At 36.7% G+C, this 17,528-nt stretch overlaps 2 protein-coding genes across 4 annotated transcripts; one reads left to right on the top strand and one right to left on the bottom strand.

Moving 5' to 3' along the window:
- The first annotated feature begins 591 nt into the window (after positions 1 to 591).
- On the top strand, positions 592 to 10,742 carry LOC122317899 (pectin acetylesterase 12). Of its 3 annotated transcripts, XM_043134969.1 has the most exons (12): positions 592 to 946; positions 1,604 to 1,686; positions 1,932 to 2,061; positions 2,192 to 2,265; positions 7,885 to 7,971; positions 8,051 to 8,175; positions 8,276 to 8,336; positions 8,694 to 8,747; positions 8,855 to 8,932; positions 9,345 to 9,450; positions 9,569 to 9,714; positions 10,436 to 10,742. In XM_043134969.1, the coding sequence occupies exons 1-12, from the start codon at positions 712 to 714 to the stop codon at positions 10,541 to 10,543; spliced, it is 1,287 nt and encodes a 428-aa protein (XP_042990903.1). In that variant the 5' UTR covers positions 592 to 711; the 3' UTR covers positions 10,544 to 10,742. The 3 variants fall into 3 exon arrangements, with proteins under 3 accessions (XP_042990903.1, XP_042990905.1, XP_042990904.1); XM_043134971.1 differs by lacking the exon at positions 1,604 to 1,686 and having other exon boundaries at positions 924 to 946; XM_043134970.1 differs by lacking the exon at positions 592 to 946 and having other exon boundaries at positions 1,679 to 1,817.
- Positions 10,743 to 12,560: 1,818 nt separating this feature from the next.
- LOC122317900 lies at positions 12,561 to 14,471 on the bottom strand. Its single transcript, XM_043134972.1, has 2 exons — positions 13,325 to 14,471; positions 12,561 to 13,118 (listed from the first exon to the last, which is right to left on the bottom strand). The coding sequence occupies exons 1-2, from the start codon at positions 14,208 to 14,210 to the stop codon at positions 13,033 to 13,035; spliced, it is 972 nt and encodes a 323-aa protein (XP_042990906.1). The 5' UTR covers positions 14,211 to 14,471; the 3' UTR covers positions 12,561 to 13,032.
- Positions 14,472 to 17,528: the final 3,057 nt, after the last annotated feature.

Raw genomic sequence — 17,528 nt, 5'->3', positions numbered from 1 at the left:
TTTCTTTAAAAAGAAAAAAGAAAAACAGAAAAAATCAACTCCTCTTTAATTGAAAATCACTATAAATTTATAAAATAAATAAAAGAAATTTTACTATTTTTGTCAAATGACTGAAAAATAATTCATCTCAAATATTATTTTACAATTCATGAACATAGCATATGAGCTTCAATTTATATTTTATAGATACAGTATTTAATATTGTATGATCTGCATATTCTATTTATTCTTTTAAAATTATGAAAAAATTGACAAAAACAATTATTACAACTAAGCAGAGGAATCAGACAACCAGCGCAAAAGACAAGAAAAGAATAAACACGAGTGATTGAGACGTGACTCCCAGAGCTCCTACACGCTCTACAGAGAGAGATAGGGGGGAGGAGGACAAAGGTCTCCCGTGTCTCTCTCTCTCTTTCCTCTCCCTCTTTTTTTTGACATTTTAACCTGTTTTTAATGATGTTTGACGATGCACTTACTCAAAAAATAAAAAATAAAATACAAATATTTTAATCATAACAGCATGCTTTTCATCGTGCTGAGTGAAATTTCCAATGATAAAAGTAAAGAATGGTGGCCCGCCAGTGCATTTCATATCTCATTGTTTCCGCTCTACTTAACGTGGGACATGTGTAGTGAAGGATGGCCAAGAGAGGAGAGTGAGTTGGATAAAATCAATTCTGAGAAAAAGAAAGGGGAAGAAGGCGAAGAATGAGGGTGGTTCTGACCGTCCTGGGGTATGCTTTTTGTGTTGCTGGGTTCGTCCTGAGCGGATCTGAACCTGGTTATTTTGAGGAATTCAATGCCAGGGAGTTGGACATAGGGAAAGAGAAACAGGGTCTGCTTTCTTTCTTGGAGAATCATGCGGCAGCAGCATCACCTTATTCTCCAAATCCCCTCATGGTCCCCCTAACTCTTATTCAGGGAGCTGCTTCTAAAGCAGCTGGTCTCTCTCTCTCTCTCTCTCTCTCTCTCTCTCTCTTCTTGCATGTATAATCTTGTGAAATGCATGTCTTGCACATTGGCTTCACTCATGTCTTCATTATATTTGCATTCCATTCCTGCCATCGTTCATTCAACTTGATTTCTTTCTTAAAGTTTCGTTAGTTTAGTTCTTTCGTTACTTTTTTTTTTTTTTTTTTTAAACTTTTCAGCTTACATTTGGGTTGTGGTTGTGGACAGCAATTTGTTTTCCGTGTGAACCATGGCAGCTGTTTTTTTTTTTTTTTTTTTTTTTTAACAATGTTCATTGCTGTCAGCACTGAACTTTGTTGGAGTCTTTATCCAATCAAATTGTTGATTCACTGCCACAATGGCATTGCTGTTTAATGCTAAAATTTACTACTTTCCTCAATTTTCGCACTATTTGTGGTTCCCTTTAACATGATTTATCAATTCTTATACAGTTAAACCAAGTTTGCGTCCTCCTTCTTCTATCTCAGCTGTTCAATGTCGAGAGAGAAATTACGTGTTTCAATTTCTCACGATTGTCTGTCTGAGATTTCTGTTTGCTGATAAATTTGAGTATAATTAAATGCCCAGCCCAACATAATTAGTATCATGTGGGAATTGAGTTTTTCTTAGCTGTCCTCTATTGCAACAGTTTGCTTGGATGGGACCCTGCCCGGTTATCATCTGCATCGTGGTCACGGATCTGGTGAAAACAGTTGGCTCATTCAATTAGAGGTGTGTGACACCTCGTTTAAGTGATTGGATTCTAGGATTCTGAAGAATGGTGGTTCCAATGTGTATCCATGTTTGATTTGAAAAGTTTATGCCCGTTTCCTGGCTTGCCATTGGTTCTTATACTGTGTTAGGTACTAAATGCAAATGGCGTGTGGCTTTTACACTAAAGATTAGTGTTGCCTTCTATTCCTAATGCTTGGTTATGGCCAATGCTTGTGGTTATACTTCATTATGTCTTGATGCAGGGAGGGGGATGGTGTAATACAAGAAGAAGCTGTGTTTACCGCAAAACTACTCGCCGTGGTTCATCAAATTTTATGGAAAAAGAAATACCATTCACGGGAATATTGAGCCATAAAGCTGAAGAAAATCCTGGTTTTTCTCCAAGCCTTGATACGTTCTATCAATATAAATAACTTTCTTTCATTTGTCGATTCACTCCCTTTTGCTCTCAATATTTGTTTGCCTGGGCGTATACCAATAGACAGGCTTCTTATGCTTGCAGATTTTTTCAACTGGAACAGAGTCAAGCTACGATATTGTGATGGGGCATCTTTTAGTGGGAATGGTCAGAATGAGGTTTGGTTGGAGCAATTTCTGCTCTTAACACTTTTTCCTGAAATCGTAGCTACTTATGGCATGAGTTTCATGAATATTTGACCTTGAAAATATACTATTTCATTTGATCACCTTATTAAAGAGGTGAGGTGCAATCATTTGCAGAATGATGAACCCCAAGATTGGTTTATATCATGATTTGGATGCCAATTATTACAGGACGAGTTCAGTATATGACAAGGCCCTTCTACCTATACTGTTTCAGTTTTAGACACTAGTCTTTTATTTTAGACAATTAGATTGATACACTATTTCTTGCCTTGGAAGCTAATAGTTCATCCTTCTCATTAGACCCAATGCTATGATAGTTTTGCAACTTTCGTGGCCTATACTTGGGTAAAACCTGTTTTCATGTAAGAATAAGGACTTATTTTTATTTGATAAACCAAATTCTATTTTCTTCTAAACTTATATATAGTATGAAAACTCCATTTTACCATTTAATGAATTGTTTTATTCGTATAGAGATTGTCTCCTTATCTGACTAGATATTCTTAGGTTTTTTTAATGCATGCTATGGAAGGAATTTGCATATGTAAGACTTCCAAATCAATTTTAAGAGTAATTCAAGAAATGTGCTTGTTAGAGTTTAGTGCAACGGTGCTAAGCTGTTGTTTGTGTTTGTAATCAGTGGAGTTTAGTTCAGTTGTTTTACTGTTTAATAGGAGTTGTTTATGTGAGATGAGGTCGATTAGGAACGTTATTATTGATCAAAAGTGCTTTGAGTTCAAGAAGGTCAATGAGAGATAGTGGAGAGTTACAGAGAGCAGTTGTCGTGCTGTGAATCACGTCTCCATCGACCAAGCCACTTTGGGGTGGTTGGCGGCCATGGTAAGAGAAGGTGCAGCTCACGGGGGGTCTTCTAAGTTTCACAGATCACGTTGAAGTGGGCATCGGGTTTTGGTGGTGCAAAGAAAGCATAACTCCCATGGGAGATTTGTTTCTCTTTCAGAGTTCAAACAACAGAGGTGCAATGGTCTGTTAATGATACCGGAAGGGAGGAAAGGAGTAGGTTGGAGGAATTTCGGGGACTTGCTACAAGAGCTAGCTGCAACGGGTTATGCTTTGAGAGGGAAAAACATAGGCAACCTCCCATGGAAGCCTCCTCCTCCGTTGCATAGAGAGGTCCTGTCTCGAGCTCCAAAAATGGCAGAGAGGGCAGGCGATCTTTCCTCTTTGATGAAGAGCCTGAACTGCCCAGAAGAGGGTAGGAGTGTGTCGGGGCTGAATTTAGAAAAACTACTGCATGCATTGATTGTAATGGAAAAGCAGGTGGGAGAATTGCATGATAATATGGCTTTAGTAAAATGCTGCGTTGAGGAGGGGGTGAAGAGAGACTTGGGCCCGGGTCAGTTAGAAGGCCTGTCTTTAGACGGAGAACTGCAACCTAATCATGTGGGGAATGAAGAGCAGGGGCTGATTTTCAAAGGCAAGGGCCCGTTGTTGGGCTTAAAGGGGCCCAAAGGACTTTCACGCAAGCCCACCCGCAAGAGCTTCAGGCTCTCGGCAAGCCCACCTGTCAAAGGTTTTGGCACAGATTGGGTCGCCTGAGTTGGGAGGATGCACGGCTATCTCCTTTGTACCGGCCGAAACGCTGGATTGTAGGCCCGTGGCCTTGGGGTCTCCGACAAGCTTTGCATGTAAACTTGAAGAGGGATAGAGAACTGAAAAGGCTAACTTGTTCCATTAATTATGAAGGAAGTGGCGGAAAGGAGAAATTGAAAGGGAGGGGCAATTTAAGTTTACATGCATCCTAAGATTATATCATGGAATGTGCGGGGGCTTAATGAGTGCAATAAACGCCTTTGAATCAAAGCTTTATTGCGGATGTGGAAGGATGATGTGGTGTGTTTGCAAGAAACAAAATTGCGGAGTATTGATAGAAGCATTGTGCGTAGTCTATGGGAGTGTTTGTATGTGGGTTGGTCTTATCTGGCTTCAATGGGAGCTTCAGGTGGTGTTTTACTTATGTGGGATAAAAGAGTGGTGGAGGTGTTAGAAGAGTGTATTGGTGACTTTTCGGTAGCAATTATGTTTAAAAATGTGGAGGACAGATGGGTATGGGCATTTGTAGGTACTTACGATCCTAATGTGGACAAGGATAGAAGAAGGTTGTGGGAGGAATTGGCAGGTATTTATTCTTTATAGGATGTGCCGTGGTGTATGGGGGGTGATTTCAACATTACCCGTTTTTAGAGTGAGCGCTCAAGGCAGTATAGAAATTCTGTGGCCATGGAAGAGTTTTCAGAGTTTATTTTTTATTTGAATCTCATGGATCTCCCCCTAGTAGGGGGCGAATACACTTGGTCAAACGGTTGGGTTTGGTCAAAATTGGACAGATTCCTTGTCTCTCCTGAGTGGGAAGCCCACTTTCCGGAGGTATGTCAAAAACGGTTACCTTGAGTCAGCTCTAATCATTTTCCTATTCTTCTATATTGTGGGGGCATGCACAATGGTCGATGACACTTCAAATTTGAAAATATGTGGCTTACAGCGGATGGGTTTGTTGAGTTGGTGAGTGATTGGTGGTCTTCGTACCAGTTCTTGGGTACTCCAAGTTTCATCCTTGCAAGTAAGCTAAATGCTTTTAAACAAGATTTGAAGAAGTGGAACTTGGAAGTCTTCGGCCACATTGACAATCAGAAGTCAACCCTACTAGAGGAATTGCAAGTATTAGAGGGACAGGAGTTACAGGGAGATATCTTAGAGGAGGGGTTTTTGAGGAAGGGCATGGTTATGTCAAATCCGGAGAGAGTTTGTTTGGCGGAGGAGACCTCTTGGCGCCAAAAATCTAGGGCACTTTGGTTGAAAGAGGGGGATAGGTGCACAAAGCATTTCCATAAAGTGGCAAACTCTCATCGGCGTAGTAATGATATTGAGGTGTTACATTCAGGTCCTGAGGTGTTGACTTCGCCTTCTATTATAGAGAACCATATTGCGCAACATTATGAGTCCGGTCTCACCAAACCAGTTGATTGGAGGCTGAAACTTGATGGCTTGTCTTTTGAGACTATTGATTCTTAGAGTGTGAGTGTGCTGGAGAGACCTTTTGATGAAGATGAAATTTACAAGGTTATTTTTGGTATGGCAAAGGATAAAGCACCGAGACCACATGGATTCTCTATGGGTTTCTTCCAAACTTGCTGGGACATAGTGAAAGGTGATGTTATGTAGGTATTTAGTGAATTTCACTCTTTTCAAAAGTTTGAAAGATCTCTTAATGCAACTTTTATTGCTCTTATTCCCAAGAAACCTAGAGCGTCGATTATTGAGGATTTTCATCTTATAAGGCTGGTGAGTGGTATTTGCAAAAGAATATCGAAAGTACTAGCAAATCGGTTAAGTCCTGTGATGGAAAAGATTATCTCCAAGTCGCAAAACACATTTATTCGAGGGAGACAAATCCTTGACTCAGTGTTTATTGCAAACGAGTGTTTAGACCACAAATTGAGGGAGGGAAACCCAGGTATATTATGTAAGTTAAACATGGAAAATGCGTATGATCATGTGAACTGAAATTTCTTGTTATATCTGCTTGGAAGGTGTGGATTTGGTGAGAGGTGGATCTTGTGGATGAGTCATTGTATATCTACTGCAAGGTTCTCAGTGCTAGTTAACGGCACACCTGTTGGTTTCTTTAGTAGCTCTCGGGGTTTGAGACAAGGAGATCCATTATCTCCTCTTCTGTTTGTTATAGTCATGGAGGCTCTTAGTCGGATGGTAAAGGCGGCAGTGGAGGGGGGTCTCTTATCTAGTTATCAGGTGGGTAATGGCTCTAGAGACTCCATTATCATTTCACATTTTTTATTTGCAGATGATACTCTTCTCTTTTGTGATGTAGATACTAGCCAGATTCAAACTCTACGGGCACTCTTACGTTGTTTTGAACCAGTGTAGGGACTCAAGGTGAATCTTGGGAAGTCTGAGATGGTTCCAGTGGGTGCGGTCTCAAATATTCACAGCTTAGCAAGCATGTTGGAGTGTAAGGTATCCTCTTTGCCAATCAAGTATTTGGGCCTACCGTTGGGTGCAACTTTTAAAGCTAGAGCTATTTGGGATGGGTTGGTGGAGAAGATAGAGAAAAGGTTGGGTGGGTGGAAACGGATGTATTTATCGAAAGGGGGTCGTCTCACTCTTATTAAGAGTACACTTGCTAATCTTCCTACATATTTTTTATCCCTATTTCCTATGCCAGTAGGGGTGGTGAATAGGATCGAGAAGATATTTAGGGCATTCTTATGGGGGGTATGGGGGAGGAGAAGAAATTTCACCTGGTTAAATAGAAGACAGTATGTGACCCTGTTGTACATGGGGGATTGGGAGTGTGTGATTTGAGAACTTTTAATAAAGCGTTATTGGGAAAATGGTTGTGAAGATATCATGCGGAGGGGGGATCTTTGTGGAAAGCAATCATTGATGTTAGACATGGGACAGCTTGGGGTGGGTGGTGCTGTAATGAAGTGAGAGGGGGTATGGCGTGGGCTTATGGAAGTTTATAAGGAGTGGGTGGCCATGTTTTGAAAAACATATTTGTTTTGTAGTAGGTGAGGGCAATCGCATCAATTTTTGGCAGGATGTGTGGTGTGGAGATCATGGATTGAAAAGGGTATTTCTGGCTCTTTATAGTATTGCTGTGAATAGAGAGGCTTTTGTGGCGGATATGCGACTCTTCTCGAATTGTTCCCACCAGTGGAATATTCTTTTTAGTAGGAACTTTCATGATTGGGAACTAGCCATTGTTGCAGAGTTTTTCAGCTTACTATACTCTAGGGGGTTGCCTTCGACACAGAGGGATAGATTGAAGTGGAGGGATAATAATAAGAAATGCATGGTTAAGGAATATTACAAAATCTTGACAACACAAGATCATGCTCCGTTCCCCGGGAAAAATATATGGCGGACCTGGGTGCCCTCTAAAGTTGTTTTTTTTTGCATGGAATGCGGCTCTCGAGAAGATCTTGACTATGGATAATTTGAGGCAGAGGGATTGTGTTGTGGTAGATTGGTGTTATATGTGTAAAAAGAATGGAGAATCTGTGGACCATCTTCTATTGCATTGCGAGGTAGCAAGGGGGTTGTGGGATGACATCTTTCAAAGGGTGGATGTTTCTTGGGTGATGCCCGCGAGGGTGGTGGATTTGTTGGGATGTTGGAGGAAGCTACAAGGTTGAACTCAAGTGGCTGCAGTGTGGAAAATGATTCCATTATCTATCATGTGGTGAATTTGATCAGAAAGGAATGCGTGTTGTTTTGATGATAAGGAACGTACAAAGGAGGAACTGAAGAATTTTTTTCTCCACACTTTATTGCTTTGGTTTTCTGCTATTGTACTAAATGGGAACAGCGTTCATGATTTTTTATCTTTAATTCAGCAAAGTTAGAATGTATTTAGGTCTTTTTCTGTATACTTCCAGTGTACACAGCTTAGGCCTATCTCAATTCATATCAATAATATCTATATCTTACTTATAAAAAAAAAAAAAAAAAAAGGAATTTGCATGGTGAATTGGGATAAAAGGATTCTTTGGACCTATAAGTTTTCTCTTTTAAATTTATTTTGTGGACTGATTCTCCTTTTAGGCTGCACAACTCAATTTTCGAGGACAGCAGATTTGGTTAGCTGCTATGGAAGATTTAATGTCCAAGGGAATGGAGAATGCTAACCAGGTTTATAGTTTAACATTTGCTTATTTTTTTGTTAGTTGTCTTAAGATAAAGTTTTTATTTTATGCCAAATGTATTGCAGGCTCTTCTTTCTGGATGCTCTGCTGGGGGTCTAGCATCCATACTACACTGTGATAAGTTTCGGGACTTGTTTCCAGAAACTACGAAAGTGAAATGTCTAAGTGATGCTGGATTGTTCCTAGATGTGTAATCAGCTATAATGCTTAAAGTCTTTTATGAATTTATTAGTGTAAGCTGTCGGTTTGCAAAATACATGTTATACCGATAATTTCACTTGACCATGTAGACTCGATGTGTCTGGAGGGCGCACTTTAAGGAATATGTTTGGAGGTGTGGTTAACTTGCAGGTAATTGAATAATACTTCTATTTCCATGGATGTCAAACCCCAGTTCAAAATCTTAAGAAATGATTTTCATGTGATTTTTAAGAGGACAAGTTGTAAGCTTTAATTTAAACTGCTTGATTGCTCTATGCTGAAAATTTTGAAACTACTATCCCAAACTCAGTGGCATTTACCTGTTAAACATTAAAGTCTTGATTGATCATTTGTTGAGGTTATGTTATTTAACCGTGAAGAACTACCATCTTCATGAAGATTTTTTATTTCAATGGAAGCAACATAAAATTTATGGGTTCTGAATATTTTTTATGTTTTCTTAGCATGTCTCAATTTTCAATTATAGTTATCTTTATGCAATTTTAGGAAGTTGAAGAGAATCTGCCAAATACTTGCATCAACCACCTGGATCCAACTTCGGTGATTTTCTATCTTTATTTATTTTAATGAAATTTCATGAGTTGATTTTTGTAAGAGAGATAATCTGAGATTTTGACATATTTGAACTCTCTCTCTTTCTCTCTCAGTGCTTCTTTCCTCAGAATTTGATTGCAAATGTTAAGACACCATTGTTTATTCTTAATGCAGCCTATGATTCATGGCAGGTAACTTTTTATTTTCTTGTGTTTTTAAATTTATGTTGCATTTTTCCTTACCCAATTTATATTGCCATTTAGTTATGCATCAGTGGCAAGGATTGATAATTTGTTATCTATGCTTCCTTGACAGCCCACAAGTTTCAAATGTGGATTGGTTTAGACAATTCATTTTTTGAGCCCTCTCCTGTGTTGGCACTTTTGGTTAAATGGCCTTTGTTGAACAACAGTAATGCCCTCATAGCTTGGCAGAGTCAATAGATTTCCTATAAGCTTAAAATAATACCTCTGAGTCAGGAGATTTATCATTGGTCTGTGCCTTTTCACCCTATTCTGACTTAAAATGGTTGCTAACCAAGATAACTGGCGATTTACTAGGACTAAATCTCTTTTGGAAATCTCATATATTTCTCTTAATCAGCTCCAAGCTAGCTTAGCTCCGCGATCAGCTGATCCTCATGGCCATTGGAATGACTGCACATTAAACCATGTGCTTTGTAATTCATCACAGATCCAGTTTCTCCAAGGTAATATTTTATTTATGTTATTATGCTTTCATTACAACATTGCATAAAACATTGAGGTGACTGTTTAGATAGGAATATCAAGTAATTTTTATCTTTTTTTCTTTATTCCATGAAGCAGACTTTAGAAATCAAATGCTTGATGCCATTAGAGATTTCTCGAGGTCCAGTCAAAATGGATTATTCCTAAATTCCTGTTTTGCCCACTGCCAGTCTGAGAGGCAGGACACATGGTTTGCTGATGATTCTCCTCTAATTGCAAATAAGGTATGCACTATCTTGATATCTATAGAGATATATCTCACATTGTTTAATAATGTGATGACATAAAATGATATGTTTTTTTTTTTTTGATAAGTGATGACATAAAATGATATGTATGATGCATAGCAGCATATTCGATTCACTTCTGGTCCATGGAGATGGAGGCTTTAGATTCTAACACATTTTCCCCCCTAAAATTTATCTGTGATGGGAGGTGGAGTTCCTTGCTTTTACTCCATTGTATTTACATGCTGTAAGAATGGAGGATTGGTAGTAATACTTCTGTACTGCGATATGTAAGTGAGGTCTAAATAGGGTACAGAGAGAATTCCGATGTTTCACAACATTTTGCAAGTGAGGTATTGTAAAGCTTGCAACCATTATGAAGTCAGCTGCAGAAACAACTAACATTGGAAGGGATACTGTATAGATGATCGAGAGAGCAAAGCCCAAAGCAGAGAGAGAAAGTGGCCGCGCCGGGGGGGGGGGGGGGGGGTGGGGGGATAGGGACAGGAGACTAAATGAGCGAAACTTAGAAGTAGAATCTACTCCCTGGATTAATATCTTTGCTAAATTCGTGATGCATGTCTTTTATTTTTCAGTACACATTATGTAATTCAGAAAAGAAAGAAAAATATCTATGGAATCTGTCCATAGTGATATGGTTACATCATCCTGTATGGAATCTGTCCATGGTGATATGGTTACATTATTCTTTATGCAGGGGATTGCAGAGTCTGTTGGAGACTGGTATTTCGATCGAGAGGATGTGAAAGCTATTGACTGTGCATACCCCTGTGATAACACCTGCCACAATCTAGTTTTCAAGTGACTGCCAAATTAGTTGATTTCTGCTCGTAAGGCCTCCTTATTTGTCCTGCTTTCTATTGCCAATTGTAAAATTGCAACATTTATCGATTTTAGTAACAAAGTCATGCCTTGCTGAAGAGTGCAAAAACTATAAGAGCTACTACATTCTTGCTCATGGTTTTTGGCATACATTTATGAATGAGAATGTTGTTTAAGCATAAGTTGAAGGTTTCTCAGGCAAAAATTACCAGAGATGACTCCCAACCTTACACATCACACAAAATTTAGTTCTTTATATCCAAATAGTCTGTAGTCTGTAGGAACCCAACTTTGACTTTTCACAATTAACCTTGTAATTCCTAATCTGTACATGACCAACCTCCCTCCAACCCCATCTGGATAGGCATATTAACCAGTGGATCCTATTACTTCATAAAAACCTAACTGGGGGTGCCCAAACTTAAGAGATGTATAGCAAGAACAACTGCTTTGCTGTCAAAATGATGATGGGTCTTCTTCAATAGAACGCTTAGAGAGGTTCTAGACCTCCCAAAATTGTTAATTTCAGCATCTTAAATGAACCCTTACAAGATGAAATAAGTGATTATTCTTCAGTCTTAAGGACAACTTGGACCCAACCACTTTATAATTATATCAAGAGATATGATACTAGTAGTTATAAAGTATGTAAGTTTTGTGTACTTTTAAAAAAAATGGGTAAATTTTAATTTTGTACGATTTTTTTTAATAATAAACTTTATAATTTAATAAAGGAAATGCACGAAACTTATATACTGTATCTAGTAATAGCATTACTATTGTAATAATACAAAAACATGTATAAAAACTAGAATTATGGTTAGATAAGATAACTTCTGTCGCTTTAAGCAGGTATTTCCTTTTGCTGCACGTCTATGCTTAGTTATCCCATTCACACCAACTTCCTTGTGTCGCTGCCACGTTAAATCTTTCCCTTTTACTTGAGACTTTCGACCATGGACGCGTCTTTAAATTCCTTCTTCGGGCGAGGAATTTCCGAATGTCATTCCTTGCTTGCAATTGGCCTGAGGTGGTTTCTTCGCTTCCAATATCCGGATACACCCTTTCAATTTCTCATCATTTTCCTATGTTGTAACTTGTAAGAAACCGGGAATGAGATCTTCTTAGTCGGTGTTGATAGAGCTGGCATATTCCCAGACCTATTGGGTTGCATGCGGAGTTTAGTTTGTCAACAGAAAATGTGCAACTTGTGAGTTTGCTTGATTGTAATTCAACTTGACGCTCGAGCAAAGCCCAACCTATGAATTTGCTCAAGATGCGCTTGATAGTGAGTTCAGGTGAAGTTCAATCCGTGAATTTGCTCAAATTGCGCTCGACACACCGTTCGAGCAAAGAATTTATTATTTACCAAATTAAAATTTCCAGCGTTGTCTACATATATATGTTATATTTTGGTTCTTTTAAACACGTTTTTCAATAGTTTTCAGTGAGAACAAGAAAAGTAAAGTGTGAATACATATCGTGAGAACAAAAAAAACTCTAAAGAGTATTAGTTAAAATTGTGTGATTGTAATCTCTTTTGAATCAATAAAACTTCTACAACTCTCTAGACGTAAGCATGTAGTCAAACCACATAAACTATGTCATATGATTTTTGTTACTTTAATTTATTTGCCATCGATAGCGTGTTTTTCACAACAAAGCCTTGGTTCAGAACGTTGTGCCCATAATCTCCATCTGCTAAAAGTGTGTTTCTTGATGATCAGAACATGTTCTTGATACCATGGGATTTTTATTTTTGCCAGTTGGGAGTCTCGAGTACATCCTCGATTCTGTCTTCACGCAGGGCTCATGGATTTCAATGAATGATACGAGAAAGTTGGCCTAAAAGTTGAAAACAAACTTACGATCACCATTATTAAGGTATTTTCCATTTGTGCAGATGTTCTACTCTTATCATCTTTGTGTTTCTCAGTCTTTCAGACGTACTTCCGAGTAGCTAACGAAAGAAGGATACACTTTTTAGTAACTCAAGTCAATGGGATGTTTCACCAATATATATTGGTCATCAATATCATGTAAATAACTGAACAGGCTGAGATACATTGTTCTTGAGCACACGGTACTTTACACAATCCCAATTACAATGCAGTAAGAACTCAAATCAACCAAGAAGCAAAAGCTGGACAGAGAGAATAGAAAAGGGCAGACCAAACTCTAAACTTAAACTAGCATTCAATTGTTTTATCAGGCTGTCATCATGGTTCCATCCTCAATTCTGCCAAAATGCTGTATTTACAGTGGGGAGATTGCAACCAAAAAGGAAACTGAACCTGAAATCCCAACACTCCCATGGAAAACGAAAATGGAGAAAGGCTTCACAAACGGATCCCTCTTTCATCCAAAACCAAAAGAAAATGAAGCAGCCACTTTCTTCATCCCAAAAAGAACACAGGCTTGAAGAAAACAATTAGAAACACAAAACGGGTAATCGATGGTTAGAAAAAGTTGTCAGCTTCCCTGACGAGATGTAGATGCGAGCGCCACTGCCTGTGCCCATACTTTGAGCCGAGCCTTGACATCTCGTGGATCATCACCTAAATCCACAAGTTCAGCACTCAATCAGATTTGACATATGCATGTGTTCCTAAATTCTCACTCGAGCCAAACGAGAAAAAACGGTTCAAACGCTAACTTACTGGCAATTTTGGGAATCCTAAATATTGGTACAAAACAAGTTCTATTTTTAGATTGAGACAAAGCAATTTGCATGCATGATCAGAGAGTAGCAACGTCTACTAACCTGGGCTGGATATGCGCCAGTTGGCGATGGGGGAATTGCCACCACTGCTGGTGTCAAGCGTGGAACCAGAAACAGAGAGGTGAGAGGGCATCTCCAGCATGCGCTCGTGTTCCAACTCAAACCCAAGATCTCTACAAGCCTTCACTTCCTCCAAATCCATGCACAGAGATCTTCTCCCTCCCTTTGGCCTCGTTATCACCATCAACCCTGCACCAATACCACTGCCACCATCGCCGCCGCCCTGGTCACTTTCTGCGCTGAAGCTATGGCAGTTGGAATTACCACCCGCGACATCCACTACTCCCATCCTCATTATGTTGTTCTTGCTCTTGTTGTTGCAATCAAAATTGTCCCAACCAGCTTTTTCCAGCAGCCATCTCTCCCTTATGATTCTCCTTTCCCTCCTCGCATTGTTCCTCCTCTTTTTCCTTCCCAAAAGACCCCTTTGAGCTTCGTTCTCGCTGGCATATTCTTTGATCCCTATCAGCTGCTGATGATTCAGATTCAGAACCCCACCCGGCCTGTTCCTACGTCGTGGGGGAGTCGCCGGCAGTGAATAACAGCCCTGTTCGCTATCGGAGTCAGACCACAGCCCTGAAACTAGTTCTTTACTTTCTCTTTCATCGGATAACTCCTCGTCTGCATAAAAGCTCTCAACTGAAATGCTCATGCCATTGTCTGCTTCAGCAGTTCGAAAGTAGCTCCCAACATCCTCCTCCTCCTCATCTTCATCATTCTCGTACATGGAACTGCTGGTACACACAGAAAGCCTGGACAAGTTGTGGGGATTGGGATGTTGTTCATGATCATACCCATCATAGATATCATCTTCGTAGTCATCTTCCTGAGCTGAAGATCGGAGTGTCATAGTCTCATCCGAAGCCATGTCCTGCAATCTCCTCCACCCAGATATCAACTTAATAACAATCAGTCAAAGTATGATGAATTATTGATGCTGGCACAAGCACGAGTGCGAAAGATGTGGGCAGAACACAAAACTAAAGAAGGAAAGTAAGCGTTTAGGAGTGAATCAAAGCGAAACTTTTTGAGGATAAGAGTGAGGAAAGAGAGCAGAGACTGGGGTTTGGGCTTTTGTGAATCATTCATTTTACTTGGAGGATAAAAAGGAAGGAATAAAGGTAAGCCAGACAGCTGCAGCCATCCACCCTATTTCTACTAGTAGCTCTCGTTTTCTCCTATTTCCTAATTCACCCTCCAACCTTCGTGGCTTCATCTTCCATTGCCAATGAGTCCACGTGTCACTTGTCCTCCAAGTTGGTATCGCTTTTCTTTTACTATTTCTCAGTCCTAAAGACATTGAAATTTGAAACGACAGTGACCAGTGAGCTGGGAGATAAGGGTAGTTATGACTCATGGACTGAAATTTAAGCAAGAGTTTATCCACAAGTTCATTTATTGACATCATAAATATATGGAAAATCATACAAAAGTATTTAAAAGTAAATAATATTATAAAAAAATATTTAAAATTATTTTTTAATAATATTATAAATTTTTAAAAAAAAATATTTAAAAGTGTTAAAAATACATGTGACCAAAAAGGTCAAAAAAACACACTTAAAAATAGTGGTTATAGAGCCACCCAATCTTATGTACTCATTTAAAAATAAATAAATAAATTTAAAATTTATATAAAAATATATATTTTTTAATAGTAAATTGTACCATTTTTTAAAGGAAGTGTCACGAGCTTAAACGCTCGTAAAATGTATCTAACATTATTTATATTATTGAATTATAAATTTATCATGTTAATTTATATGAAAAATATATTTAATTTTTTTTATAGTTATAATAAGTCTCGTAAATAGTATGTTTATAGAATTCAAAACTTCATTAATTTTCTATTATTTAGTATAATTATATGCAGTGTTTTCAAAACATGTAGTCTATGTTTTGCTTGAAATCCAATGAGATAATGAATGTTTCGTATAATTTATTGTCGCGAAAGTAAATATTTGAAACAATTATTGTGAGAAAATGAAAATTGGATGAAATTAAATCATGTAATCGCTTATTAATATTTTAAATAATTTTATATAACAACTATTTAAATTGATAAATAATAATTATTTAACATAATAAGGGTGTCAATTATGACATGACCCATAAATCAAACACAAAAATAATAGATTTGAATTTAATGTTAATGATTCGAATCAAAACAGATTTAGATTAATCCATTAAGACACGAATTATAAACAGATCAATAATAGATCAATCCGCTTAATCCAAAATCAACTCTTCTTAACTTATTTAGATTTTATTTCAAAATCATAACTTTAGTATTGCTGAGTTGTAATACTAGTACTTGTCAGCATGTTTACGTTTTTATTGTTAAGATTGTAATTATAGAACTATGCTCATATTTGCTATTGTAAAATTTATAATATTGGTTTTATTATATATTAAAATTTGAAAAATATTGATATTATTTTTGTTAGTAGGTAGCTTTATTTTTTGTAATATATTATGGTTACTAATAAATAGATATTTTAATTTTGATGAAAAATTATATAAATCAAGTCAAATATATTATGTATGTTCGTTCAACTTATTTACATTTTAAATAAGTCTTATTATATTGATTTATTTATAATTAATTATTAAAATAGTTAAAATGAGCGACACGACACGATCTGTTATTTAAATAATCAAATTAAAATTTAAAAATTTAACATGTTTAATTTAATGAATTAAATTTAATTAACTTATATAATCAAATATTCATAATTTAAAATAATACGAAGAGAAACTAAAACACGAGTTGTCATATCTTAATATGTTTTATAATATATATAATTAAAAATAATAAGATTAAAAATAAAAATTAATATTTATAAACAAAATTGACCTACTCATTGAATTGGCCTAAAACCTAAAAGACAGAGTAACCCACACCACTATAGCAGAGACGCGTGGCTTTAATTCCAACGTATTGTATTAGGAAGAGAAAAGGGCGTGAGTGAGGTCAGAGTCCAGACAACTGAAATTTCTCGCCAGGTGTTCAAAAGGATACGAAAAGTATCAGATATACATTATCCTACCTGCCAGCACGAATGCCTAAGCCATTCGCCATAGCCATAATGGCAAAGCCCCACCACCCCTACGTACATAATCCACAAAAATAATTAAAAAATAAATACTTGACTTCTTCTTCGTTCTAACTTCTTCGGTTGTGCTCATCTTCCCACCTTCAAACATTTTCATTTGCTTTCTTTTTGTCAATATCTTTGTGTAGTTTATATATATAATTATTTAAGTAACATTGGAAACATGGTTTACTCTAATCTCTAGTTTTGGGAATATCATCTACTCTAATCTCTATAAATATATAAAATATTTTCATTACAAATACAAAAACAATATTATAAAAATAATAAATAAGATATTATTCAAAATTTATTAGAATTGAGTTGAACTTTTAAGATGGGTTTAAGTGTTGAAAATTGTTAAAAAATAAGTAAAAAATAATAATAAAATAATAAATAATAATGAAAAATGTTGAAATATTCTCAGTACTCAAACACAATCTTAAATAATTTGTGACGTATAATATTTAGTTATGAATTTAAATTTTACGAGTGAGTTGATTTCAACTTGGTTTCGACTGATTTATCAAGTACTCTTGTTTATTTACAGTTGTACACTTGAGTTTATGATTGAAAAATGGAAAGGGTATGACTACATGATGACCAAAACCTCTTTTAACTTTACTTTATAATTGAAACATGCTTCGCAATTTGGAGAGATGAAAATGTTAGATCCAAAGGTGGACCGGAGGATAAGCTCGTAAGCATACTAGTAATGATATCACAACACCCATTTCACAATTATATATTTTACCATACATGTTATAAAATAAAAATATTTTTATAAAATAATTTATATGAATACTTCTCTTTCTAAAATATTGTCATATAAAATATTATAAAAAAATAAAGTGTTTTATCATTTTTCCAAGCACATATAATATATATTAATAGTGGTATGTTATATATATATTATACAGTCATTTTTATGTATTATTATAAATTTTATTTATTATAAATTTTATTAATGTAATTAATTAAAATAATTATTTATATTAATACAAATTAATATAATTAATAATATTAATAAAATATATAAAAGAACATGCAAAATGAAATAAGTAAGATATTTTGATTAATCATATTAATAA

Source organism: Carya illinoinensis, chromosome 8, assembly GCF_018687715.1.
Source record: "Carya illinoinensis cultivar Pawnee chromosome 8, C.illinoinensisPawnee_v1, whole genome shotgun sequence".
Lineage (NCBI taxonomy): Eukaryota > Viridiplantae > Streptophyta > Magnoliopsida > Fagales > Juglandaceae > Carya > Carya illinoinensis.
Note: the sequence above shows the minus strand (reverse complement) of the source record. Positions and strands in the feature narration are given on the sequence as shown.

What these genes read in the sequence shown, in the direction of transcription:
- LOC122317899 (XM_043134969.1), top strand. Translation starts at nt 712, where the DNA reads ATGAGGGTGGTTCTGACCGTCCTGGGGTATGCTTTTTGTGTTGCTGGG. An exon ending in GTTGGCTCATTCAATTAGAG is followed by an intron (nt 1,687 to 1,931) that starts GTGTGTGACACC and finishes GTCTTGATGCAG; the next exon opens with GGAGGGGGATGGTGTAATAC. An exon ending in ACCACCTGGATCCAACTTCG is followed by an intron (nt 8,748 to 8,854) that starts GTGATTTTCTAT and finishes TTTCTCTCTCAG; the next exon opens with TGCTTCTTTCCTCAGAATTT.
- LOC122317900 (XM_043134972.1), bottom strand. Translation starts at nt 14,210, where the DNA reads ATGGCTTCGGATGAGACTATGACACTCCGATCTTCAGCTCAGGAAGAT. An exon ending in CTGGCGCATATCCAGCCCAG is followed by an intron (nt 13,119 to 13,324) that starts GTTAGTAGACGT and finishes TTGTGGATTTAG; the next exon opens with GTGATGATCCACGAGATGTC.